Source organism: Neophocaena asiaeorientalis, unplaced genomic scaffold (genome assembly GCF_003031525.2).
Source record: "Neophocaena asiaeorientalis asiaeorientalis breed wild unplaced genomic scaffold, Neophocaena_asiaeorientalis_V1.1 scaffold129, whole genome shotgun sequence".
In the NCBI taxonomy this organism is placed as follows: Eukaryota; Metazoa; Chordata; class Mammalia; order Artiodactyla; family Phocoenidae; genus Neophocaena; species Neophocaena asiaeorientalis.
In genome coordinates, this window is record NW_020172446.1 from 3,001,198 (window position 1) to 3,026,921 (window position 25,724).

General features: G+C 55.3%; 1 protein-coding gene across 9 annotated transcripts in view; it reads left to right on the forward strand.

Moving 5' to 3' along the window:
• KSR1 (kinase suppressor of ras 1) overlaps positions 1-25,724 on the forward strand; it is a 160,777-nt gene that overhangs the window by 116,793 nt on the left and 18,260 nt on the right. For all 9 annotated transcript variants that reach the window (XR_003001903.1, XM_024735550.1, XM_024735566.1 and 6 more), the window contains 13 exons: positions 393-397; positions 2,944-3,004; positions 6,443-6,526; positions 8,119-8,180; positions 8,275-8,381; positions 10,110-10,278; positions 15,147-15,198; positions 16,012-16,060; positions 16,864-17,243; positions 19,512-19,608; positions 22,745-22,878; positions 23,614-23,745; positions 25,005-25,140. Coding sequence is in view for 8 of the 9 variants with exons in the window: in XM_024735550.1 (XP_024591318.1) it covers positions 393-397; positions 2,944-3,004; positions 6,443-6,526; positions 8,119-8,180; positions 8,275-8,381; positions 10,110-10,278; positions 15,147-15,198; positions 16,012-16,060; positions 16,864-17,243; positions 19,512-19,608; positions 22,745-22,878; positions 23,614-23,745; positions 25,005-25,140 (1,468 nt within the window). In the remaining variant the exon portion in view is untranslated. The remainder of the gene's footprint in view (positions 1-392; positions 398-2,943; positions 3,005-6,442; positions 6,527-8,118; positions 8,181-8,274; positions 8,382-10,109; positions 10,279-15,146; positions 15,199-16,011; positions 16,061-16,863; positions 17,244-19,511; positions 19,609-22,744; positions 22,879-23,613; positions 23,746-25,004; positions 25,141-25,724) is intronic.

Sequence of the window (25,724 nt, forward strand, 5' to 3'; positions counted from 1 at the left end):
TGGGCCGAGCACCCCTCCTCCCAGGGCTCTGGGCAGGGCTCCCACACCTACAGGCACATGACCTTGGGAGACTGTGAGCCTGTTTCCTCAGCTGTGAAATGGAGTGAACTCTAATTACCATGCAGGTGGCTGGCGAGGCTTAGAAAAGCTAATGTATTAAAGTGCAGGGTGTAGCTCCATTGTCCACTGGTGGGGGGCCAGGGGAGCTACCTCTGGCCCTTCTCATTGAGGAAACGTTCCCCGGTCACTCAGCCAGCCTGGCCCCATGCCCCAGGGGCTCAAAGTCCTCATCCGAGTACCCTGCCTGCTCCCACCCAAGGGCTGATGTTCTGGGAAACACCAGGCCAGTGCGGTGACATAATCCTACTTTCTGTCTTTTTTGTCTCCTGCAGGTTCGGTAAGAGTGATTCATTTTCATCCCCTCTGCCACCCAGGAGTCCTGTTTGTGTCGCTGTCCCCATCAAGGGTGGATTTCTTCGACCCTCTCTTAGTCTGCTGGCCTTTCCATGGTCCAGAAGCAGAGATGCTGGGCAGGAAAATAGCTCTAGGACAGGGAACCTTCAGATGACGAGGTGGCCCAGCCCAGCCAGCAGCCGCTCTGAGAAGCTGAGACCTTGACAGCGTCACAGTCCGCGGACAGCCCTACGGGGGGGCCCCACTTGCACCTTGCTGCCCCCCCAGGTGACCTCTGGCAGGGAGTGTTTACCGGCTGGGCTGCCATGGTGACGCCTCGCTCCCGGGAGAGAGGCACTGTCTGTCCGGTGTAGGTGGACGGTAGCCATACGTAGAGCCTAGCTGACGTCTTGGGACCCCTCTGTTCAGGAGAGGAACTTCCCTGGAGGCAGGAACGTGGTCAGCTCTGAATGAGGCCCTGAGAGATCGGAGGGTGCGAATATCCCCTTGGGAGGGGATGAGGATGCCTAGGCAACCTCTGAGTCCCTTGTCTACCTCTGGGTCGAGAGCTGGTTCTTGCACGTGGCTGTGCTGTGGGGCATCCCTCTCCAGAGTCAAAGTAGAGGGAAGTGACCTCTGGGGGTCTGCTTTTGATGGTCTCAGTGGAAATGCAGAGACTTCTGGCTTTTGCCTGAGCAAAATAGCTTAATTTTGTACTGTCCCGAGCTGGCTAAGCAGAGTGATGAGGCTGTCAGCGGGGTCTTAGACATGCGGAGGGGCAGTGACTTTGCCAGAACGGATCTGACTGCAGGACCACCGGGGTGAGAGAGGAGGGAGGGGGCACTTCCCTGTCCCCAGGGCACAGGCAGAAACTCCCAGGGTCCTTCACAGAGGCTTGGAGGAGAATCCAGCACTTGCATCCCTAGGACAGCCTGGCCCTGCCATCTTCCCAGTTGCTATAGTAATTCAGGGACCATAGCAGTGAGGCCTGCTTCCCCAGTTTTCCAGAAAGGCAGGACGAGGCCTTCAGGACCAGTGTTTCATCTCCATCAGGGACGGCCTCATCTCACCTCCCTCCTATCTATCCCAGGCCTGTGGCAGACATTACAAATCAATCGTAGGTTGCATTCAGAGATAGATGGTTAAAATCTCATTTTCCCATAGTCTTTCTCCTAGACTGGCAACCTAACCCCTTTTAGACCCACGTGCTTTGATGGCTTTGGCTACTGACTGGGGTAGGGTGGCCCCCACCCCCAGGACGGAGTTGGGAAGAGGCAGCTCCATGGCAGACGTGCTGGCGAGATTGTGGGTTCAACTATCGGGGGTGGCAGAGGGCTTTTGGTTCCGATCAGACTCCCCCCTTGGTGTAGGAGGAAAAGTCAGTACCTCCATCACTCCCTTCTCCTGTGGCTGGGTGTGTGGTACTTGGCCTTGAGTGGACCATCACTTACTGAGCGCCAGCTGTGTGCCAGGCCAGCATGGGGTGGAAGGCTGACTCAGAGGGTATGAGATGGCCACAGATCACTGGAGCACTGTGTTCCTGACCTTTCTGGGTCACAGATCTATTTGATAATTGGATAAAAGTGTAGACTCTCTTTCTAGGGGAAAGCACACATCATTCCGCTTACCAGTCCAGAGGGTTCCCAGAGCCCCTGAGGGTTCCCATCCATGGGCTCAGTTAAGAACCCCTGCTCTAGGAGGAGATAGGCAGTGTTGAGTATGGGCAGAAGGGAGGGTGGGGGGAGGGGGGTGCCCTGGTGGAGGAGGGGAGATGGGGTTAGACATGTGGGCTGCTGGTGGATGGACAGATTGCTTTCAGCTGCTCCCCTACTGCTTGACCTATTATACCACGAACACCAGGGATGCCTGTTCTTATGAGGAAGCCAGGATTGGAGAGAGAGGCCAGGGTGCCCTCTAGGAAGGCAGGCAAAGCTCGTGGCCTGAGACTTCCCCAAAGGCTCAGACTGAGTGCCCGGCTGGGGCTGGACTACGTGGGAACAGGTAAAGCTTCATCTCGTCTTCCCTCTACCTGCCGGGCTCTGGCATTGGTGGCTCTCAGAGCAAAATTCCCAAGGTGCTTGTGACTGGAAAGCTAGGTATGCCACGTGGCCGACCAGCCTCAAGCCCTCTGCCAAGGGTCAGGCAGCTTCTGCTCGCTTACCAAGAAGCAGCCAGAATTGGTGGCCTGTGGGTGCATCCACAAGGAAGTGCAAGAGACGGGGGGGAGCGGAGCTGCTGTCCTCACCTTGGCTTTGCCTCCCGCCAATGCTAGAAACCTCACAGGGACCATTTCTGAACCGTCTGCGGAGGCTAAGTGGTACCATTTGTTTGCGGGGGGGCCCAAGCATGAGGGTGACCACACTGGCCCCCTTTGGTCTCGCCTGGCCGTCTCTGTCTTGATTAGATGCAGGTTCAGGGAGCTGTCCCTCTGCCATATGGCGGTCCCTCCATACCGCCCTAGCCTGTTATATCTGAGACAGAAGGTCACAAGCACACGCCGTCCCCAGCAGGGCCCCCTCAGCCTGCCTGACCTGGCCCTTTTCCCCACAGATCTCCTGCACGGATCCCCACAGATGGTACGAAGGGACATCGGGCTCTCGGTGACACACAGGTAGGCCCAGCTGGGCTGGGGCGGGGAGGGGGCACAGAGCTGGGCTGGGACCCATATAAGCCGAGCCTCTACCAGGGGGTCGCTCTTCAGCACATGGGGAGGGGCTGTCCTGACCCCCGTCTCTCAGGGCTCTTTGCCTCCGGTCTGTGTGTCCATGCCTCTGTGGACACGGCCCGACACCCACCTGGAGCCCCTGCCTGTCACCAGCAGCCTTTGGGACTTGCTGGGCCCTTTCCTGCCCCTCCTTGGGTCTCTTCCTCAGTCTGCTGGGGAAAAACAGGTCCCAGGAGAAACAGGGTCAAAGGCCCAGGGAGGAGGGGCCGAGAGCGTCCTCTGGGTCCAGCACGACATCAGTTACGTGGACATAACTGGCCACACATCAGAGCCCCGTGGAACGTGCTGAAACTCCAGACCCCATCCCTAAGGTTCTCGGGTTGCCAGTCTGGATTCCAGCAACTTCCGGTGACTCTGGCACTCGCGCAGCTGGCGTGGCTGATGTGGACCCATAACGTGGACAGCCCAGACCTCGGCCTCAGCGCTCGTGAGGCTGACGTGTGCTGCCAACAGCAGCTCCGGGCGGCGCCTCGTTCCGCCCCCCGCCATCCCCCACGCGCCGATGGCCAGCAGGATGGTCCCTTGGGATGCGTGGTGCTCTAGCCGCCCCATTAAAGGATGCTGTGAACACAGCAGGGCCCACTCATTCCCCCCCGGAGCGTGAGCTGCACTCCAGCCTGTGCGGGAGGCCAGCCTCGGATCCTCACCCAGCGGTGCAGACTCGGCTCGCGGGGCTTGAGTCATTTGCCCGAGGTCACGTGGCCACCGAGACGCTGCTTGAGCCCCGTGGCTGGTGCCCAGGCACCTCTGTTGAGAGCCTTGGCAGGGCCGGGATGCCTGTACCCCAGAGCCTCGGGGAGGAGAGTCTCTGGCACCAGGGGAAGCTGTCTGAGTGAAGGTCTGAGAGCCTCCCTCTCCACCCGGTGTCCAGTGCGATATTCCCAGCCGTGAGAGAGCAGGACATCTCCTGTTCCCGCTCCGGTGGGGACCCCCCCATCGCCCGTCGGCAGGAATCCCTCCCAACCTCAGTTTCCCCCTCTGCGGTTGGGACTTGCTCTCAGTCCTGTCGTGAGGATAAAATGGGGTGAAGTGCATGTGAGGCTCACGCGTCCAGCCCTGGGGAGCGCTGGGTATTTAACCTCTACCTCTAGCCGGAGAGAGGCCGACTTATCCAAGGGACACCAGGATCAGTTTTGTTTCATTTTTGCCTTGGCTGCACCTGGTCGCACAGAGGATTTGCCAGCTGGACCCCGAGTGCTTCCCAGGCTGCCGCTCCCTTCCACCCGGGCAGCAGTACCCCTCTTGTCTGGCATGGCCAGGCCGCCCTGCCTGCCTGGGTTCCGGGCGTGGGTATGGGACATCACGGTCATACCCTCTTGGTTTTTCTAAATTCGTGATCCGGGCCTCTCTCGACAAGAAGCTCTGAAGGTTTTTGGTCCAATCGTGAGGGGAGAAAACTGTCCCATGACGCTCACCCCGCCCCTTCCACCTCCCTGGCACCTGCCTCTTCTCCGGCCGAGCCCCGACTCTCATTTCAACCTGCTTTCAGGACTTCCTGGTGGAGGTCATCTCACGTACCACCGAGCTGCTCCCCTTCCCCCCATGTTGACATGAGAGGAGACTAAAGACCAGAGAGAAGGAGAGTGTGATCCCAGGGTGGCCAGATCGGGGCTCCTTAAAAAGCGTTCCAAGGGGGTGGGCGTCTTTGTCCTTTTGCCCCACAAGCTCCCATCTTGGCTGAGTAGAAGCAGTGACGTCCACGCCCACAGTCCATGCTCTGCACATTTATACAGCACGCGAGCGATCCCCCCCAGATCCCTGTGAGGGGAGAGTGCTGGCCTCATTTGCAAAGGCTTTGACCCATCCCACAGCCAGTAGTTGGCAGGATTCAAAGCCAGTGTGGTCGGGCCCCAATGCCCACGCTTTTCCCCTCATTTTCTGGCCAAGAGGTCTCTTATAGAGCCGTGCTCTGGTTCAGAGACCTGGGGTCCCGGGTCACACAGGGACTGTGTGACCTCGGGAAAGTCACCTAACCTCTCTGAGCTGGTTTCCTTGCTTGTGTACTAAGAATCGCAGACCTGCCTAACTCCCAGGGGTGGTCGCTCCCAGGAGTAAGCTAATGTTCATGGACGCATCACAAACCGTTCCCCAAACACTGTTGCTGTTTGTTCTGTTGTTACTATGATATACAACGCTTAAAAAAATCTAGTCCTCCAAAAATGTGAGTTCTTTCTGCCCTCAGGCCTCCCCACCCTATGAATGGACCTTGGACCTTTTCTCTGGAGGATACCACCCACTCTATCCCCATCCTCCTTTCCAATATATCTTTTGTGGTTTTTTTAAAACTTTATTTAGTTTGGATTGAAATACATTTATAATTCAAACCTCAAGAGGTCTGAAAGGGTATATATATGACAAAAGTCCCGCTGCTGCTGTCACCAGGCCCCAGTTCCCCCTATAGGCAGATCTTGGCTGTTTCTTGTGTGTCCTTCTGGAGATATTTTTATATAAGCAAAGACATATGTATATTCTTCCGCCTCCTTTTTTGTTTTCACACAAATATTGCATATATTATACACACTGTCCTATCCTTTGCTTTTTTTTCTTGTTAAAATCGAGGCATAATTTATATAGAGCTAAGTACACAAATAAATTCTTACATATGTATACACCCACGTATACCACCCAGAGGAAGATTCAGAGCCTCCACATCCCAGAAAGTTTTCTTTGGCTCTTCTCAGTCCGTAGTGCTACCACCCAGAGGTACCTTTCACTTCTGTCATCATAGGTTAGTTTTTCCTGTACTTGAACTTCATATAAGTGGAATTGTGTTGCATTGTACCTTGCTTTTTTCACCGACAGCATGATTTAATGGCCATTGCCTATTTGTGCAAAAAGAGCTTCCTTATTTTACTTTCCGGCTGCGTGGTATTTGGTGGTGTGCATGGATCATACTTTATGCAGTCAGTCACCTGTACACCTAAACGACACAGCTTGTTTCTCGTCTTTTCTGCCACAAACATGCTACAGTGAGTAACCGTTTCAGTGCGTCGTTTGACACCCGTGGGAGCATCTGTTGGATGAATTCCTGGCACTGGAATCGCTCTGTGTGCGCACTTATGATTTTGATTGCTTTTGCCAAATTGCCTGCCAGAGAGCTGGCGTCGGTGACCACACCAGCTTTGGGACTCTGGCAATGAAGACTTTGTGACTAAGACATCTGAATGCCTGGGGGAAGCAGTGGCCTCTGGGTGTCCCTGCCCTGCATGCGAGAGGGTGCCCGGGGCTCTGGGATGGAACCAAGTCTCCTGGTCTCTCTGCCGCTTTGTGGACCCTTCTCCATCCTGGCCTCCCTGAGCATTTCTGTGTGTCCACCCCGTACAGGTTCTCCACCAAGTCCTGGCTGTCGCAGGTCTGCCACGTGTGCCAGAAGAGCATGATGTTCGGAGTGAAGTGCAAGCATTGCAGGTGATGGGCGGGGCGGGGCAGAGGGGAGCAGACTCCGTGCTTTTACTTTAGTAATAGTCTTGCTACCTGATTCTTGGCCTTAGGTCAAGTCGGAGTTCAAAGGAACTCCTTTGAGAGTTCCTAAACCTATTCATAATCTCGGCACACCAGGGCGTGATCAGCCCTCTCTAGGAAGATTAAGGGAGCATCAGGCACAGCACTCTTAGAAGAAGGGAATATTTGAGGTGGGCTCTGAAGGATGAATAGAAGTTTACCAGGTAGACTAAGGAGGAAAGAGAATTCCAGGCCAAGAGAGCGTCTTGTACAAAGGCAGAGAGGAATGGCAGGACTGTTCTGGAAACTGTAAGGAGTTCTGAAGTTTAGCCTTACGTGTTAGCACACAAGGAATGGGGAAATGGGGACAGGGAATGGTAGAAACAGAGAAGTGGCTTATGGTACTTCCAGAAGAGAGTGAGGGGAGAATGTAGATTCTATACAAATTCAACCGTTTTCCCTACTGTTGTGGTTTCTGGTAGGAAAGAAAGGCAAGGATAGTGAACAATGTAGGGTGAGCAGAGTCTGTCCCCTGCTGTCTGGCTGCCCTCACCTTATAAAGGATGGACCTGGAGTCTGCTCCCAGTCTACTTTGCCCCTGTGTTGCTGTGTGACCTGGGGCAAGGTGCTTGCCCTTTCTGGGCCTCATTTTTGTCAGGTGTACATCTGGGAAGATGGTGCCAGGTCTCTCTGTCCATCAGGATTGCTCCAAGAATCTGAGCTAGTGTGTATAGTTAAAGTATTTGGGCTCCTGCCAGACCGTAGGTGATGGGTCTCATGTGTGTCAATTGGATAAACTGTGGTTAGGAAAGTCATCAGGAAAACGCAAAGGAGAAGCCAGACCTTTCTCACCAGTCTAGGTCTTTTGTGGCTCCTGGTCATTTGGCTTTAAACTGGGGACCTCCAGCTCCCTCTCAAGTAATACCTTTCATGCGGAGAGCACAGGATAACCTCTGAGCCCCAGGCTCTCCTGCAATTGCAGTGAAGTTGGTAGAGCCCCAACCATCAGCCCATTTGATCAACGAGAACCCCAAGAGGGGGGTCAGCCGGCAGAACCAAACCAAGAATCCAGCTCTTTCCACTTCTGCCATTCTGGTCCTCAGACCACGTAGCCTGTGTAGGAATGTAGCAGGAGGGGCTGCCCCTTGCTTCCCTGGGACCCTTTGGTAATGGAAACATTTTCCTTCTAATTCATCTCTTTTAAGTTCAGACTTGTCTCAAGCTTTCTGAACACGGATAGAGGGTCTCCTTTTGTTTAGAAGAGAGAAATCGCTGTGTGACCCACAGCAAGTTAAAGTGGGTGTGATCAAACGTGCTTTGACGTGAAGACTGGGCAGGTGATAGCAGGAACATGGTCGTACGCAACAGATAGTAGCTGCTAGTACTATTAACATCAGATGTTCTACACGGTTAAGCTAATGTTTGCTGAGACATTTGTGGGAGTCGAGGCAGTCATGGTTGAGTGTTGCACAAAACTTCCAGGCAGTGCTTCCGAGCCCCTGCGTGTGTCCCGGGGTCCCGTGTGGCTTTTCGTGCACTAACCCTGCCTTCGTTACCAGGTTGAAGTGTCATAACAAGTGCACAAAAGAAGCCCCCGCCTGTAGAATATCCTTCCTTCCACGTGAGTGTTCTACCCTTCCCCCTTCTGGCTTTGGGGTGCATCTTTCTTGAACCTGTTTCCTGCTGATGGTTACCACGCCCCTCTTTTTAAACAGTACCCAGGCTTCGGAGGACAGAATCTGTCCCCTCGGACATCAACAATCCGGTGGACAGAGCAGCCGAACCCCATTTCGGAACCCTCCCCAAAGCACTGACCAAAAAGGTATAATGTGAGGCGAACCCTCACCCAGGGTTCCTTTCTGTGAAGCACCCCCAATGTGGAGGTCCAGCAGGGGACAATGATACTGCAACCCGGGGTGTGTGGCCAGAGGGAGGCCTTTAGGGATCCCATATTTAGCCATTTCGTAGATTTCGCATTTGTGTCCAAATCTCAGTTATGTGCCCATACCCCCCCTCCTCTGTTTTGAGCCACCATTTCCTGAGTACTTACACTGAGTCGGGAACTTTTTCCACTGATCCTCATTTGATCCCCACCGTAGTTCTAAAGGTCACGTGCTGGTATCACCTCCATTATTTTTCTTTCTTCGGCCGCGCCACACGGCTTACGGGATCTTAGTTCCCCGACCAGGGATTGAACCTGCGCCCTCGACGGTGAAAGCGCAGAGCCCTAACCACCGGACCGCCAGGGAATTTGGTATCACCTCCACTTTACAGATGAGGAAATTGAGCACGGGGTCCCCCGTGAATGAGAGGCAGGCCCAGGGTGCATGGGTGCTGTGGGGGGCAGGCCCGTGGGGTTGTGCTCCCGTCGGGCCCCTGACGCCTGCCTTGGCGGTTGGCACACAACAGGCAGCGAGGGAACGTGTGTACTGAATGCTGAGCGAATAACCGACCCCCTGAGGCAGCAGCTGATGCCCCTGCTGTGTAGACAGTGCGCCGTGTGGCTCAGAAGGGTGGGGTGATTCATCCAAGGTCACACAGCAGCTGAGTCGGGGCTGGGATTCAACCTGCCTCGAGCTAGCCCCCTGCCCTGGCTGGCCTGGCCTGACCGGGATGGAGGGTCTGGCCTTGACATGTGAGCGGACAGAGTGAGGGCCAGTGGTTGCAGCCCCCTCCCCCCTTTAGCTTGGCAATAGGCAGTGTGGGTGGCCGCTGGACAGCGAAGCCCACTGCATGGCTTTGGTGGATTCCAGAGTCTACCGTGCATCCCAGAGCCTTGAGGGCCTGTAGAGGAGAGACCGGCTGAGTGTAGCATTAAACCCAACTTGGCCCCAACTTTTTTGACCAGGAATCCCTCCCCAACCCCCTGAGGAATTGGTGTGTGGTCTGGGAAACACTGATCAGGCCCAGGGTCCCCCCTTGATGTAGACTCAGTCCCCCCAGTAGCCCTCCCTCAGGTGGCCCTCTGGCCTTGCTAGGGCCCAAGCCACTGAATGTCCTAGCCGGCAGGTCCCCCTGCTGAGTGGAGGGAGCACTTATGAGGCACCCACTGTTACCACCCACTAAATAGAGGCTTGTCAGAGGCTGACTTTAATTCGTTAAAAGAGCCTACTCTGTAGCCAGAGCAGAGCCAGGCCCTGGGTGTATGACGAGCAGGTGTGGTCCTCGCTCTCGGGGGACACACACAGCGTGGTGGAGAGAGAGTCTTCAGAAAACCGCCCAAGACGCCTGCAGCTGACAAACCGTAGTTCAAGTGCCCTGATGGAGAGTGCTGGGAACCATGGGGGGATAAAGGGGAGGAGCACGCCCCGGCCAGGACTGGGGAAGGACTTTGGGGAGGAAAGGACGCTTGAGCTGAAATAAGAAAGATGAGAGGAGCCCTCCAGGGGATGAACGTTGAGGTGCGCGTCTCCCTGTCCCGTTCTCCCCTCAAATATCAGACCCATAAAACGCCAGGACGCCCTGGCTGACCTCCGTTTTAGGCGGGGAGGGGTGGGGGGCAGGCGGGGCTGGGCGGTCCCTGCCACTGCCTGTGTCTCTGGTCCCGCAGGAGCATCCTCTGGCCATGAACCACCTGGACTCCAGCAGCAACCCGTCCTCCACCACGTCTTCCACGCCCTCCTCGCCAGCGCCCTTCCCGACGTCGTCCAACCCACCCAGTGCCACCACGCCCCCCAACCCCTCGCCCGGCCAGAGGGACGGCAGGTTCAACTTCCCAGGTACCACACCTCGGGGCTTTCTCGGGCCTCAGGGGTGGGGTTGCATGTCCCTTCTCTGCACACCCCGGCAGGCTCAAGGTCAGACACTGCCACCACTAAGAGCACTTGCTGGGAGCCAGGCTCTGTGCCGAGCCCAAGAGCATCCCCGTACTTAAACTTGCTGTGATTGCACCCATTTTACAGATGGGGACGCAGGTTTGGAGGGAGCAAGCAGCTTGCCCTGAGCTGTACAGCATACAAACTGCAGAGGTGGGATCAAAGCCAAGTCTGATGGAAAGCCTGGGTTTTTTTCTTTTTTTAATATATTTAACCTATTTATTTTTGGCTGCATTGGGTCTTCGTTGCTGCGCGCGGGTTTTCTCTAGTTGCGGCGCTACTCTTCGTTGCGGTGCACCGGCTCCTCATTGCGGTGGCTTCTCTTGGTGCAGAGCACGGGCTCCAGGCGCGCCAGTTCAGTAGTTGTGGCTCGCGGGCGGGCTCTAGAGCGCAGGCTCAGTAGTTGTGACGCACGGGCTTAGTTGCTCCACGGCATGTGGGATCTTCCCGGACCAGGGATCGAACCCGTGATCCCTGCACTGGCAGGCGGATTCTTAACCACTGAGCCACCAGGGAAGCCCCAAGCCTGGGTCCTTGACCTGATCCCAGTGCTGCCCTCCCATGCACGGGGTGGCTTCTCCTGGGCGTTGTTTGCTCACTCGGGGCTTCTGAGCTCCCAGGAAGCAGGACAAGCAGGACAGGGCTGGGGCGGGCCCAGAAGGCTGGGGCGAGGGAATCCGGGGCTCTGTGGCTTACCTGCTCTGTGGTCTGGACAAGCTGCTTAAAGGGGTGCTTTGGTTCCCTTTTCCATAAAACAAGAGACCGTGTGAGGCTGGAGTTAGGCTATCCCCTTGTATGGATGAGGCCACGGAGTCCACCGGGGAGTGCGTGCCAGAGCAGAGCTGACCTCTGACCATGGTCCCGGCTGCCCCGGCTCTATAGGGACAGGGACCCCGCCGCTCGGCCAGGCCTGGGGTGTCCCACCTCCCCCAGGAGCAGAGCAAAGCCCACTCATCCGTCCGGGACTGAACTCCGACCCTGGCCTCCCAGGAGGCCCCTTGCGGTTGGTCTTGGCCCTCGGTGTGTTTCAGGTGGCAGCTCAGGGGAGGAGGGTGGCTGGGATATTCTAGTTTGCTCCGGACCCAGCCAGGCCCACTGCCAGCTTCAGCCCATGGAGTGCCAGGCCAGGCCCCACCTGTCACTGGCCCCTGGGGCTCCAGGCTGGGGAGCACAGAGGCACAGCTCTCCCTGTGCCAGGGGAGCCCTGGCTGGGGCTGCTTGCAGCTGGCAGGAGGCCAGGCAGCCTCTCTGGGCCCATCTCCGCAGGGTCCCAGGGACTTCTTTTGGGGGATGGTGAGACTTTTAAGAATCCTTCTTCTTTTTTGCCTGCCCCTTCACCTTAACACGCATGTGGCTGGACATCTCCCGACATTAGTGTGTCGTCCCGGGCCCACCTCTCCCTCCCCAGAGACCCAGCGACGGCCCCGCGTGATCACCCTCCTCTCGTGTTCTGCTCTGTCATTGTTATGCTCTGAAACCGGGCCTTCTGCTGAACGTCCTAGTTTGGGTTTTTCTGAAAGGAAGGGCCTGTTTGAAAAACAACAGCCAGTGAAAAAGTCCTTTGTGTGATGTCTGCCAGAGCTTCTCAGCTTTCCCTGATGTCCCCAGGCGGGCCTCACATTGTCCCCTGCACAGAGCCCTCTCTCTCCAGGATCTGCTCTCTCTCTGGTCACGGGCTGGGCTGGTCCGGCTGTTAAGGTGGGATGGGACCTCCTCCTACCGTCCACCCACTCTGTCGTGGGGAGCATTTCTGTGTATCTCCGAGGCTAACCCTGGAGCAAGGTTATTGTTTTGGATGGTGACTTCTAGTGACCGAAGCCTCAGCACTTGGCAGGTGTGAATGCAGGCCGGGGGATTTTTCCCTCCTGCACACAGCACTGTTCAGTGTTTCCAGAATCTCCCGTTGTATTTTGCCCTCCTGGGCTCATGCTCAGTTCACAGAGGAGAAGGGGGCCTGGGAGGTGGATGGAATCGGCCAGGGCTCTGCAGCAGGCTGTTCCCTGGGACTGGGTCTCCAAGCCCCAGCCCTCCGGTGCAAGTGCCTTTACTCCTGGGGGCTCCTGCTAATAACCGCTTCCTCCCAGCTCTTTTCCTCCTTCCTCCGTGGAAGCTGGGGCAGGGCAGGTGGGGAAGGGCTGCCCCAGCCCTATAAGCAGCCCCTCTCCCCCGAGCCCGTGCCTCTGTCCCCTCTCCTGCTGCTGCATTTGCTGTTGTGTGTGTGACTTACCTGCTCTTCTGTTTAAAGCTGCCTACTATATGCATCATAGACAGCAGTTTATCTTCCCAGGTGAGTCCTTTGCATGGTTCCACCAACTGCCCCTTGACGTGGCCCGCCTCTGTCCAGCCCTCTCCCTGGGCGCCTTGGAGGTACCTGAGTCTCACACCCATCTATTTTGAGAGCTGACTGTCTGTTGAGGCTGGGCAAGGGGCCAGAGGGAGTAGCCTTGAGGCTGGCCCTTCACAGGAGCAGTGCCTTCCTGGGAGGACCCTTGGCATCCATCCAGTCCTTCGTCTTGCACAGACACTTCAAGCAATTTGTCCAGGGTCACACAGCTAGGAGGTGGCAGAAACCCAGTCTGCAGAATAAGGGGAGAGGATCTCTTGCTGATGTCTTATGAGCATCTGACAAGATATCTTCCTCTATATAATGGCGGGGAAACTACTACCCGATCTTAAAGAAGGGGATGCCAGTTTGGGAAGGTCAGCAGCCTTCGCTTACTCGGCGGGCCTCACCTTCCAGAGCCTTGTCACACAGCGCCATCTGCTGGCAGTTGTTGGAAATGCCTCCAGTGTAGAAAGTTTATAAAGAAGAAAACTTTCAATAAGACATTCTCGTCGATTCCCTTCCACAGAAATTGTTTTGTACACCTTCTGTGTGCCAGCCTTTGCATTTGACCATATTCCTGCCCCTAAGGAGTTTATACAATTAGTACTTATTTCTCTAGCTGGAGGTGACAAGCGATAGTACACGTAATCTGCAACTTTAATTCTGAACTCGGCCATATGAAGGTTCTGTGTGTTTTAGACAAAGACTGTAGCTAATTTTGTTTTTCCTGGATTAAACAGGTCTGTCTTGAAGTCCTGGTATTTTGGTTATTCCAGGCTTTTCTGTTCCCCAGCCCAGCTCCATGAGGGGAGTGACTGGGAGCCCCTGTTAGTTCTTACAGGCCCACCCCAGTGGTTTTGCAGGCTGTGCAGGCTGGCTGGGCTCAGGGCCAGGCTCCCTGCGCTGCTCTGTGGCTTCATACCCATTTTTCCCGTGGTTCCCCTCCAAGAGCCTCCCTGGTTACTGCTCTAGGGTGACGTACAGGGGAGCACCCTTGAAAGCGTGGGGAAAACGTGCGGTTCTTCTTCCAGAAGGGTCCATCTTGCTCTGAAGATATGTCAGGGGGGAGAGAAGGGAAATATAGTTCTATTAAAACAAGTGTGGACATATCTGGAGCAGAATGCAAAATGCACTCTTAACGTTTAAGGAAAAGTATGAAGATTCAGAGACATTTTGCCTCCCCCACAACTTGGGGTGCGGTTTCTCCCCAGACCCCCACCTCCCCATGTCCCCCTGTCCCTGTGCATGTGTTTGTCTTCTGTGGAAACATGTGAGCAGCGTTGGGTGGGTGGAAACACCAGGCCGCCCTTGACAGTCTGCAGACACAGTGTAGTGGTGTCTGGAAGAGCCTTAGAAGAGGCTTCCGGGTCTAGGATTCCCCAGAAATTGTACACAGATGTTGGGTACATGTGTGCATTTCCCTAATAAGAAGGCCCACGACCTCTATCAGACTCTCCAAGTATGATAGAGATGTTGAGAAAGCTACAGGGGTAGCCTTGGAGAAAGCCCAGAGGGAGGTTTGCTGGCTGATGGGGGCGCTATTTGTCCTAGAGGACAGGGAGAGGCCCTGATTAGCTCAAGCCACTGCCACCTCCAGTCTCTTCTTTTGCTGAAAAGGGGAGCAAGGGGCCCACCCAGGCCTGGGGCTGCCAGCCTTCCCGTGTGCGATTAGAAGGGACCAGAGAGGACAGAAAGAAGCCAGCGGCAGAAGCAGCCGTGGGGCATTTGGCCTGTAACGTGTTGGCCCCACACTGCGGTGACCATCTGTCCTGTGTCCCCTGGATGTGGGGCTTTCAGTGCTGAAGCTGGGAAGGCCCCAGGCTCAGGGGTCAGTGCCAGCTGCCCAATCCTGGGGCCCCCGCGTGTGGACCGTGCATTGCTCTCTGCCCAGAGGCTGCCCCACCAGCCACCCAAACCCTGAAGCTGAGGGGATGGGGCCCCTGGTCCCCACCAGCAGTCCCCGGCGGCTGTGCCAGGCACCACGTGACACTAGTGAGCCACCTGCGAGTCCGGCCTTGGGCCTCTGCTGGCCCGAGAGTCTCCCCACTCTCAAGGGGTGTGAAACCAGCCCCTGCCTCGGAGCCGTGGAAGGGGGGTCTGGCCCACACACCCGGTAAAGAGCAGCCCTGTCGCTCTCACCACTTGCTTGTCTGGGGCGGTTTGGCCACGGGGCGATGGTGGTGACTGAGAAGTCTCAGCCTCCTCCCCCACTGGAGTCCCTTCCCACGGCAGAGCTGTGTGGGCAAAACCGAGGGCTGTGGAGGCTGCGTCCGTGTTCTGTTTTAGGAAAAGCCCAGGGGAAGTGGCCCCGGAGCACGTGTGCAGCCCAGCGAGGGGCTGCTGGCGAGCACGCTCGGCCCTGCGGGTGCTGGCTTTGCAAACACTGTCTCTTCCGGGGGAGTGGAAGGGGGTCTCACGCCTCATGTTTGTTTTCTGTTTCCTCCAGACATTTCGGCATTTCCTCAGGCAGTCCCATTCGCCGAAGCGGACAGTTCCCGGTAGGCAGCCCTGCGCTCTCTCCTCCTTGGGGACTTGTTAAAGCTGGACGCACATCCCTGACCGCCTCCCACCTCCACCTTTAAATCTCTGACCCTCCCATTCCAGACCTTGCCATGTACCTGGGCAGCCAGATGGGACACAGCTTGGGCTAGTTCACCCTGTGATCCAGTGAACTCAGCCATAGGGTTTCAGTTGCCACCTGTTGGTGCAGTCAGCATTGGGTGGGGCAGTCGTCTGTGACCCAGGAAGGCCCGGCGAAGGGCACTCAGCGTTAGAGAAACCTAATTATATGGCTCCTGTTTATGGAGCCCTTTCTGTGTCAGGCCGTGCTGAGTACTTGTCTCACATTTTTTTGTATATTTCTCAGCCAGGTGTAAAGTAGGTGTCATCCTCAACATACAGACGAGGAAGCCAGCTCAGAGAGGTTAAGAAATTGCATCCAGTCACACAGCTTAGGGAGCAACAGAGCCAGTTCTCAAGTAGAATTCCAAGTCCTGTGCATGTGCTCAGAGCCCCATACTGGTTGTCAGATTCGAAAGGGCCCTGATGGTCACTGCCCACCCGTCGGCCCCTACCACCCTCAGATTAAGTCTGGAGAAGGCCAAGGCCAGAGAAGGGAAACGGGGTCTGGTCCTCGGCCTCCTGTGTGTTTCCACAGCATCCTGACTGCCTTTCCCACGGCCAAGTGGGTCAAAGTAGGGATCCAGGCCTGGTGCCCCTTTCTCAGACCTCACATGGGGAGTCCCCTGCCCAGCTGGGAGCAGAATGGCCCGGCCTCGGGGTCTCTTGGACAAACGCTGTTTTACTCTTAGGCTTGAGAACCCGCCAAAAGCAGATGCGTCCGAGGATCACGAAGTGGAGGTGAGTGATGGCGACACGCAAGCCGTCGACGGTGCAGCTCTCTCCTCTCTCCCCGGCTCAGCACGTGCAGGGGTCTGGGAGCATATGGGCACCGGGCCCTGTCGAGGGCCATCTCAGGTGCCCACCGCCACCCGCCGCAGCAGACTCGAGCAGTGCACGTGGCAGGGAGAGCAACGAGGGATGCCACGAAGCAAGCTTCCTTCTGCTTTTCTGTTTTTTTGAGGCTAAAGTAAACTCTTCATTCCCATGGTTTTCACCCCCAGCCAGAAGGCCTGGGCCCCAGCCCAGAAGACTCTCCTTTGGTCTGTCCGGGGTGGGGCCGGGTGTGTGGACTTATCAAAGATCCCCAGGTGATTCTGACTGTAGCTGGGGCCAAGAATTGCTACCTTGACCCTTGAACCAGTGTCAGCCGAGCAGTGCGGTGGCTTAAAGATCTTGAGCAGATAGCAGACTTATTTATTCTTACACAGTGGAGAGTCAGAAACTGTGTGTTTAAACAAAAGCATAGCCAGAAAGGGCGAATGCGGTCCAGTTCTTCATGCCAGGGGATGTTAATGCTCTTCCCCAGCGATTAGATGTCACTCATAGGTGGGTCTTGGAACATTAGCGGGAAAAAGGGCCAAGTGCCGTAGTCTGTGGATTGGGACATTGAGGCTGTGTGGTGCGAAGTGACCTGCCTGCTGTCCACAGCAAGCCCCGCAGAGCTGCGACTAGAGCCCAGGCTTCCTGAACCCAGGCCCCTCTGCTCCCCGCCTGCCCCCAGGTCCCCTGCCCCCCTCTATCCCCTCCTCCTCTCCTTCCAGGCTGAGGAGCCCGAGGCCGGCAGGTCGGAGGTCGAAGACGACGAGGACGAGTTGGATGACCTGCCGAGCTCCCGCCGGCCCTGGCGAGGCCCCATCTCTCGCAAGGCCAGCCAGACCAGCGTGTACCTGCAGGAGTGGGACATCCCCTTCGAGCAGGTGGAGCTGGGCGAGCCCATCGGGCAGGGCCGCTGGGGCCGGGTGCACCGCGGCCGCTGGCACGGCGAGGTGGCCATCCGCCTGCTGGAGATGGACGGCCACAACCAGGACCACCTGAAGCTGTTCAAAAAGGAGGTGATGAACTACCGGCAGACGCGGCACGAGAACGTGGTGCTCTTCATGGGGGCCTGCATGAACCCGCCGCACCTGGCCATCATCACCAGGTAACCCGGTCCCACTCTCCCTGGGGTGGCCGCCTCCTCTTCCCCTTTCCCTGGGGGCCCTGTTATTTGTGTGGACACCCCGGAGGGCATGGAAGATTTCATTTAGAGAGGTATGGAGAAGAAAACCAAAAATGAGGTGTAATTTCTCCATCATATAACCCCATTGACATTAAATAAATAAAACAGTACCTAAGGATAGAGAAAATTCAAATGTTCCAGAAAAGTATAAAGTGAAAACCAGTCTCTTCCCACCCCACCCGGGTGCTTCTCCCCAAAGGTGGATACTATAAACAGTTCCTTATCACGCCTTCCATTAAAATAAAAAAAATTTGTATACGCTCCTGTTTTTAAACTGTTTATCTATTTGGTTTGTAACTATTTATGTGTTTGTGAAAATACACACCGAAGAGCCTACTGGTTACTTTGCCTTCTTGGCTGGAGTGCAGGTCTGAGGTCTAATCTGAATACCTGTATAGTGTTCCCATCACGTCACGTAGCAGAACCTCCAGTGGTGTGCTGGTAAATGTTTAACAACCAGCTCTTGGGTGGTGGTGAGGGAAGCTCTAGTATTGATACATGGCATCTGTCAATTCCTGTGGTGTAAACACTCTCACCGCAGTTGATTTCAAGTTACCAATATGGTGTCACTGAAAGTGGAGTGGAATTGGGTCGAGTCCCACAGCTGGGCTCTGGGTTCTCTCTGGAACCCGATCGCTGGTCCTCCCCTAATTTATTTAACCAGCCCTCTTTGGCTGGACACTTTGTCGTCACGAGCATCTCTGTTTCTGTATCTTGGTGAACTTCTGGCAGTACGTGTGCGGGGCTGGGTCAGAGTGCACGTATGTCACGTTTTGATGTACGCTGTCCGTTTCTACTCCAGAAAGTGTCCACCAGTTTCCCCTCCCACCATCAGTGGATGAGTGCCCATTACCCCCCTGAGCACGAGAGGGGTGTGAAACTGAAACATTTTTGCCCATGGCATTGAAAAAGTTGTTATTGGGTCTTTACTTCTAAAATCAGGAAAAACAGTATGAGGTTAGTGACGAATCTTTGGAATAGACGTGGTGTCAAGAAAAAAACTAAAAACCACTTGAATCCCATCAGCCAAAAGAATAGTCTGATGACATTCTCTATAGTTGGACCCTGTGCTTCGAAAAAACACCTTCTCCTCAAACAAACCGTATTTGTTTACTAAGTAAAAAATGATTTCCATCTTGCTTGCATATCCGAGGTAACTACCCACTAGAACTCCCAAGCAGTGTGAGGTCATCAGGTCACCACGTGGACCTGGTGGGGTGGGGACCAAATTCCAGCCCAAGCATGACACCGTGACGCTTCAGGGAGCGTGTGGTTACCCCAGCTCAGCATCCCCCGGATCCCAGCCTCAGTGCCGTCCGTCATTCATCCTCCCATCTCTTCCTCATCCACCCAGTCCCATGAGAGGTCTGAGTTTCCTTAAAGGGAATACATATAGCAAAAGAATGAAAGGACATTAACCAAAAAAAGTTAACGTGTTTTAGAATCTGCTGAGGGGACTGGAACACAGAAAAGCAACCATCAGCCGATATTCCAGACCTTGAGGGTCCAAGAACCTTATCTCCTTGGAGATGATTCCTAAAAACTAGCCCCTTCCTCAGATGGCTTAAGTCAGCTTCTCCCTGGAGCAGGGGAATGAAGCTACACATTCTGTCTGGGTCCTTCCTCGCTCCGGGTTTTAGGAGTCGGTACAGGTGGGGACCACAACATACAAGCCCCTTATCTAATAATCACTCTGACATGCCTGACAGCCACCCCTCCCCTCCAGCACACGCCGCATTGTAATAAAATCCCTGTGATCAGAAAATAACACGATCATGAAAATCGTTATGGTGAGCCCAGAGCCCTGATGCTGCCTGGTTATGGCCCGAGAAGGCCAAAGATTCTTCCCTGGCTGCTGAGTTTGCCTGGGCGTGTTCCTGCCTCGAACTTCCACAAAGGTGGGCTGCTCTGAATTGCCAGGAGGCTTGGTGAACTGAGTTTCCTGTTCTATGGTGGGCAGGCCCTAGGCCTCGGGGAACCGGCGTTCTTGCCCACTCAGGCCAGGCCCCAGCAGGAATGGGCATCAGGCTGGTCAAGAACGAGGATTCAGGCACCCAGGGTCTAGGGGACAGAGAGAGCCCTCCCGAGGCCGGTGGGCACAGCTCTGCCCCTGCTTCTCCCCGGCTCCAGAGGGGCTTGGGTTGGGCTGCACAGGCCCCAGATCTCTGCCTGACCCACCACTCCTCACAGCTTCTGCAAGGGACGGACGTTGCACTCGTTTGTGAGGGACCCCAAGACATCTGTGGACATCAACAAGACCAGGCAGATCGCCCAGGAGATCATTAAGGTGAAGGGGCATCCAGCTGGTTCCAGAGTTCCTGGCTGTCCCCCAGTCTGTCTGACCATGTCAGGGTAGTGGTGGTGGCTGCTCTGTTTTTCCCTTTAGGTGGGGCACCTCAGGGGTGGGACCCCCATCTCCTTCCCTCTGTCCCTGTCTTGTCTGCTGGGAGCTGGACACCCTGGAGAAACTCAGTGGGTTTTAAAGACAGATGGCTTGAGTTTGAATCTTGGTCACACCAGCTGTGTGACTTCGGGCAGGTCGATTAGCCTCTCTGAGCCTTGGCTTCCTCCCCTGTGAAATGGAGATGCCAGTGTTGCCTCCCTCATTGGATTGGTGCAAAGGTAAACTGGGATAATCCATGGAGAGAGCGTTGGGTCCAGGGCCAGCGCTTGGTGAGAGTCTGTTAGAATTGATTAAGGTTCGGGACAGAGGTTCTGCCTTAAAGTTTCCAAATCCAAGTTTCATGAGGACAGGGCTTCAGGCTCAACTCAGGCAGCCTTTTTTAAAAAATAATTAAGTAATTAATTTTGGGCTACGTTGGGGCTTCATTGCTGCGCACGGGCTTTCTCTAGTTGCGGTGAGCGGGGGCTACTCTTTGTTGCAGTGCGCGGGCTTCTCACTGCGGTGGCTTCTCTTGTTGCGGAGCACGGGCTCTAGGAGTGCGGGCTTCAGTAGTTGTGGCACGCAGGCTCAGTAGTTGTGGCTCACGGGCTCTAGAGCGCAGGCTCAGTAGTTGTGGTGCACAGGCTTAGTTGCTCCGCGGCATGTGGGATCTTCCCGGACCAGGGCTCGAACCTGTGTCCCCTGCACTGGCAGGTGGACTCTCAACCACTGTGCCACCAGGGAAGCCCCTCCTTTCATCTTTTTAAAGTAATTAAACAAAAATGAAAGTAAAGCTTATTTGTTGCTTTATTTAGCGACAGACAGGCCCAGAGAAGAACTAGATTAGTGCTGGATAGGGCTTCCTCTTTCCAGGTTCTCGGTTTTGTGGGAAAGCTTTCTCTTACCAGCTCCCACCAAGTTTTTGTCCCTTTCCTGTCGTTAGTTAGTCTTGCCTTCTGTTCTTTTTTCTCCCTCCCTCCTTGCATCCATTGTGTGTGTGTGTGTGTGTGTGCGCGTCGTTGGAAAGGAAAAGATAAAAATCTCAGTGACATTTATGAACACCAAGATTTCCACGTGACATTTCCATGTGGCTACACTAATGCATTAAACTTTTGCAGCCCCCAAACCCAAATATCACACTTACGCCTTCCTTTGTAGTCTGTCTCATTGCAGAGAAGTTGGAGGGACCTGCAGAGCGTCACACCTACTCTGTGATGGCCCCAAACCTGCTGGGCCCTGCTCCACACTCTGCCCGACTCAGCCCTCCTCCCCCAAACTGTTCTCCCTCCTTATCGTCAGGACACTGTGGGAGTCTGGTTGCTGAGTTAGGTTCAGTGAGCCATCTGGAAGATTCCAGGGCAGAAGAGAAAGGTTGTGCAAAGGTTTTAGAGCTGCAGAGCCAGAAGCTTCCTCTCTGCTGGCTGATTTATTTTCCCCATCCCCCTTCTTCTGAGAACTTCTAAGCCACTTCCTTTTGTACTCATCTCTGATATTTTGAGGCTCAAAATATAATGACGGGGGCTTGACCTTTGGTTAGAGGGCTTGGGGGCCACTCTAGAGGCATTGTGAAATTATGGGAAGGAAGGAGGGTTTGTGTTCCAGACCTGGGCACTTTCTGTCTACTCTCTGGCCATTTGAGGCTGTGACACCTATTTTATAAACAAGGCTCAGAGAGGTACAGGCACTTATCCTCAGTCACACAGCTGGTCCCTGTTCAACCCAAGATGGGGGTCTTGGCTCTCTTTGGTCACTGGGGAAGGCTTGTGCCTTGGTTTGGTTTGGGAAATGGGCAGATATTTTAAGGAGGATCGTTTTACATTCAGGATGGTGTTTTGGGAAAGAGCAAGTTACTCTTTCCTGGAACTCTAGGCTTCCGTGGCAGGATGACAGCTCTCAGCAGGCCTGAGGGAAGTGGCTGCGGTGCACCCCGAGCCCTCCCATCTCTTGCAGAAGAGCATCCGCCTTGTGTACATTCTTCTCTGACACGCTCCAGCCCCTCTCGGTCTGCGCTCTGCGCTCCGCTGAGTTCTGTCTGCTTCCGCCTCACAGCTCATTCTTCTGTTTCCTAAATGTGGTTTTTGCCGGTTTTACTTCTCCCCGTCTCACCCCAAGATACCTTTAAAGTCAGGCGGGGTTCTCACACATGAAGCACCCTTGATGTGGGAGATTGGGAGATGGGTTTACATGTGCCTCTTTCTGACCCAGCAGGGATGCCCATTTCAGTCATGCATCTCGTACAGTACCCCCCTTCTCCCTCCCCGCTCCCCGTTCCCAAGAGCATCAGAGCAGCAGGGGACCTGGGAATCCTGGCTTTGGCCTTGGATGAGATCATGCCTGCGTCGGGTCTCCCATATCCCATGCACCTGGCAGTGTTCAGTCCCAATAGAGCGTTGGTTAGAAATCACCCAGCCCCGACCTGTCACTTGGCAGGTTGAGGAAACTGAGGCTTAGAAGTCAAGTCCAAGGCCCCACAGTGAGTTAGAATCTGGGCTGGATTTCAGCTTTAGTCCAGGACTTCTACCACAGCACAGGCAGTGGGACCACCTGAGCTCAGGGGCTCCCTCTATGGGAATTCCTCTCTGTTCCCCAACCCTAGCCCTTGCCCAGCCTGAGGGGAGAGGCCAGCAAAGCCTGAGAGAGACCCCAGATCACTCGGGTCTTTTATAACTTGACACAGAGAGTAGCATCACGGTGAACCTTTATATACTTCCTGACCCCCAGCCCCTCACCCCTCACCCTTTCCACGCCTCATCTGAGTAGAAGGCGGGTGTTGGGCAGCGCGCTGACACAGCAGGAGCGCAGACTGGCCTGGCGCCAGATCTCAGCAATGCCCCTGAGCTGCAGTGTGGCCTGGGGCCGGTGACTTTCCATCTCTGAGGCTGGCTTTCCTCCCCTGTAAAAAGGAGACAGGGTGGTGAAGATTAAATGAGGGGGTGGGGTAGGGCGTCCTGTCCCGCTCAGGGCCCGGCCCAGAGTAGGAGCTAAGTCATTCGTCATTCACCTTCCCTCCGCTCCTGACGTGAGGCTCACTGTCTTCCAGGGAATGGGATATCTCCATGCCAAGGGCATCGTGCACAAAGATCTCAAATCCAAGAACGTCTTCTACGACAACGGCAAAGTGGTCATCACAGACTTCGGGCTGTTCGGGATCTCAGGCGTGGTCCGAGAGGGACGGTCAGTTGGCCTTGGGCATCTGGACAGACTAGGGAGGAACTGGGCGGTGCTGGTGGGCCTGAGGTCCAGCCGAGGTCTGGGCACTCGCCGTCTGTCACTGAGGGGCATCCCTCCCTGTAGGAGAGGCCAGGTCTGCTCTGGTCCCGCTCTTGTGTTTCTGGTCCAGAATCAGGTTTGGGTGACACTTAGGTCACTCGTAGTGCTTCATTCTCAGGCTGGCCCCCGTGGTGGTTGGGTCCCCTCACTCACATGTTCCCTGTACGCTCACCGACTTGGGCAGGGGACCAGGGTTCAGGTCCCCATTATGAGGAAGAACATCAGGTTCTAGTTCCGCAAGTCTTGAAGGGGGCGTGGGGATGGGGAGAAAGTCTCCTTCCCAAGCGTCTGGACCCCAGGAGGGAGGGCGGCAGCCGGGCTGGAGAGCCAGACCCAGGCCGGGTTGTAAGGCCCACAGGCAGATCTGATCCCCTGCTTGGAGATGCCCTTCACACTCCCAGGGTAGAGAATCGGCACCCTCCAGTGCAACTCCCTGCCGATGCCTGTTCTTGGCCTGCTTTCTAGAAAAGCCTGGTTATCACTCCTTGGTAACATTCCCCCAGAGCAAGTGCATGATGGGTGTGCTGCTTTTCTGGGCCATGGTGGGTGGTGCACCAGCCCTGGGGCGGGTGTTTGCCCTGCGGGCCTCTTTGCTGCTGACTGAAGGCCATGTCCTTGCCCTGACCTCTTGGCCTCCAGGCGTGAGAACCAGCTGAAGCTGTCACATGACTGGCTGTGCTACCTGGCCCCCGAGATCGTGAGGGAGATGACCCCTGGGAAGGACGAGGACCAGCTGCCCTTCTCCAAAGCGGCTGACGTCTATGCATTCGGGTGAGAAGGCCCCTGGCACCCCTCCGCCTGAGGCTCTGAGGCCAAGTGTGGCTCAAAGAGAGGGTCCTACTGGCCACGGGGGTGGGGCAGGGGGAGGTGTGCTTTGAGTCGGGATCAGCCACTTGTTTGGGCCAGTGACCACGTCCTTGACCTTCTGTTTCCCCACCTGTAAAATGGGAAGAATAAAGTACCTCCCTGGTAGAGCTGTTAAATGAGGACTAAATTAGCTGATTGTATAGAATGCTTAACTCTGGGTGTCATTCCCACCTGTTGCCCCATGAGGACGCTCACCAGAGCTCATCAAGGACTGTCCCTCTGGGAGAACAGGGAGTCCTGCCAGCTGTGCCCCACAAAGAGCTGGGGTGCTGACCGATAGAAACATAGAAATATGGAAACATAATTTGAGCCAGATGTGTAGAGTTTTCTCTTCGCCACATTAAAAAAGAAAAAGAGGGAATTCCCTGGCAGTCCAGTGGTTAGGACTCCGCGCTTCCACTGCAGGGGGCGTGGTTAGATCCCTGGTCGGGGAACTAAGATTCTGCATGCAGTGTGGCACGGCCAAAAAAAAAAAGGAAACCGGTGAAATCCGTTTCAATAGATATTTAACTCAATATAGCCAAAGTATTATCATTTCAGCGTGTAATCAAAATAAGAAATTAAAATTCTACCCCACAAAGCTTTCAAAAACTGGTGTGTGTTTTACACCTCAGTTCCCCTCCCCACATTTCAGGTACTCAGTAGCCCCACGTGGCCCCCAGGTTGGACAGGGTGGGTCTAACGGAGAAGGCCCCATCCAGATAAGTCGAGAAGGGCAAGGGGACTGGGAGGGTCTGAGTGACGGCCTCAGCCCGTAATCTCTTGGGGGATCCTTCCCTCGCGGGTGGTCTCTTCCTGGCCTGACCTTTAACTATCATTTCCTGAGCACCTGCGTGTGCCAGGCCCAGGGCTGGGCATTCTTGTCACTCCTCAGACAACCTTGGCCCTGGGCAGCCACCCCACGGAGGTTGAACGGTTGTACCGGGATCTCTGTCCAGAGCCCGTGCTGTCTGAGTCTTCCTGCCACAGTGGGAGCGCAGGGCCCCGGGAGGGAGTCAAGGCATTCCCGGAAGCCTGGCGGGTGAGGAAGGTAGGAGGGGGATGCTGGGTCCTCCAGCCGGGCTCCTGGCGTCAGGGCAGCAGGCACCTCCGGGGTGTGAGCTGAGCTGAGCCGAGCCGTGCCGCCAGGGAGCTCAGGCCACGTGGGTGGCTGGTCTCCACAGGACCGTTTGGTATGAGCTGCAAGCCAGAGACTGGCCCTTGAAGAACCAAGCGGCAGAGGCCCTGATCTGGCAGATTGGAAGCGGAGAGGGAATGAAGCGAGTCCTGGCCTCCATCAGCCTGGGGAAGGAAGTCACCGTAAGTAGCCCCCCAGGCCCCTGCACTGGGAGAGGAAGGTGGGGTAGAGGGCAGGCGGCTGGCTGCCCTTCACTCACCTGAGACGTGGGACCCAGAGGCGGATGGGTGGCGGGCAGGCCTCTTTGCTGCCGGCTGGGAGGTCTGTGTCCTTTACCACCCCACTGCTAACCTTTAAAAAGAAAAATTATCTTTAAAAAAAAAGGACAGGAAGGAAATAAAGATAATGGTTTTGACTGAACTATGAGGTAAGACAATAAAGCCTGTATGTTACTTACTAGAAAGAGGATAATAACAAATTTCACTGTATAAAGTACAAACAGTGGGGTTGTTGCCGTGTCAGATCTTTTCTCAATGTTGTTCCCGACCGTTCGAGAACAATTCAAGGTTTCCACAGCAAATCTGTTTTCAAGATGCCAAATCATAATACGGTCGCTGCCCTCACATGACTGAATATCATTAATGGCGTCTCTGCATTGTAGTTTGTAAGTTCCCCCGCCTGGCACAGTGATACATGAACGAGCCCGGGGGGCGGTGTTCTCAGCGCCGTCAGGGTTTACCACGCGCTCATGAGTCAGATAGGCCCG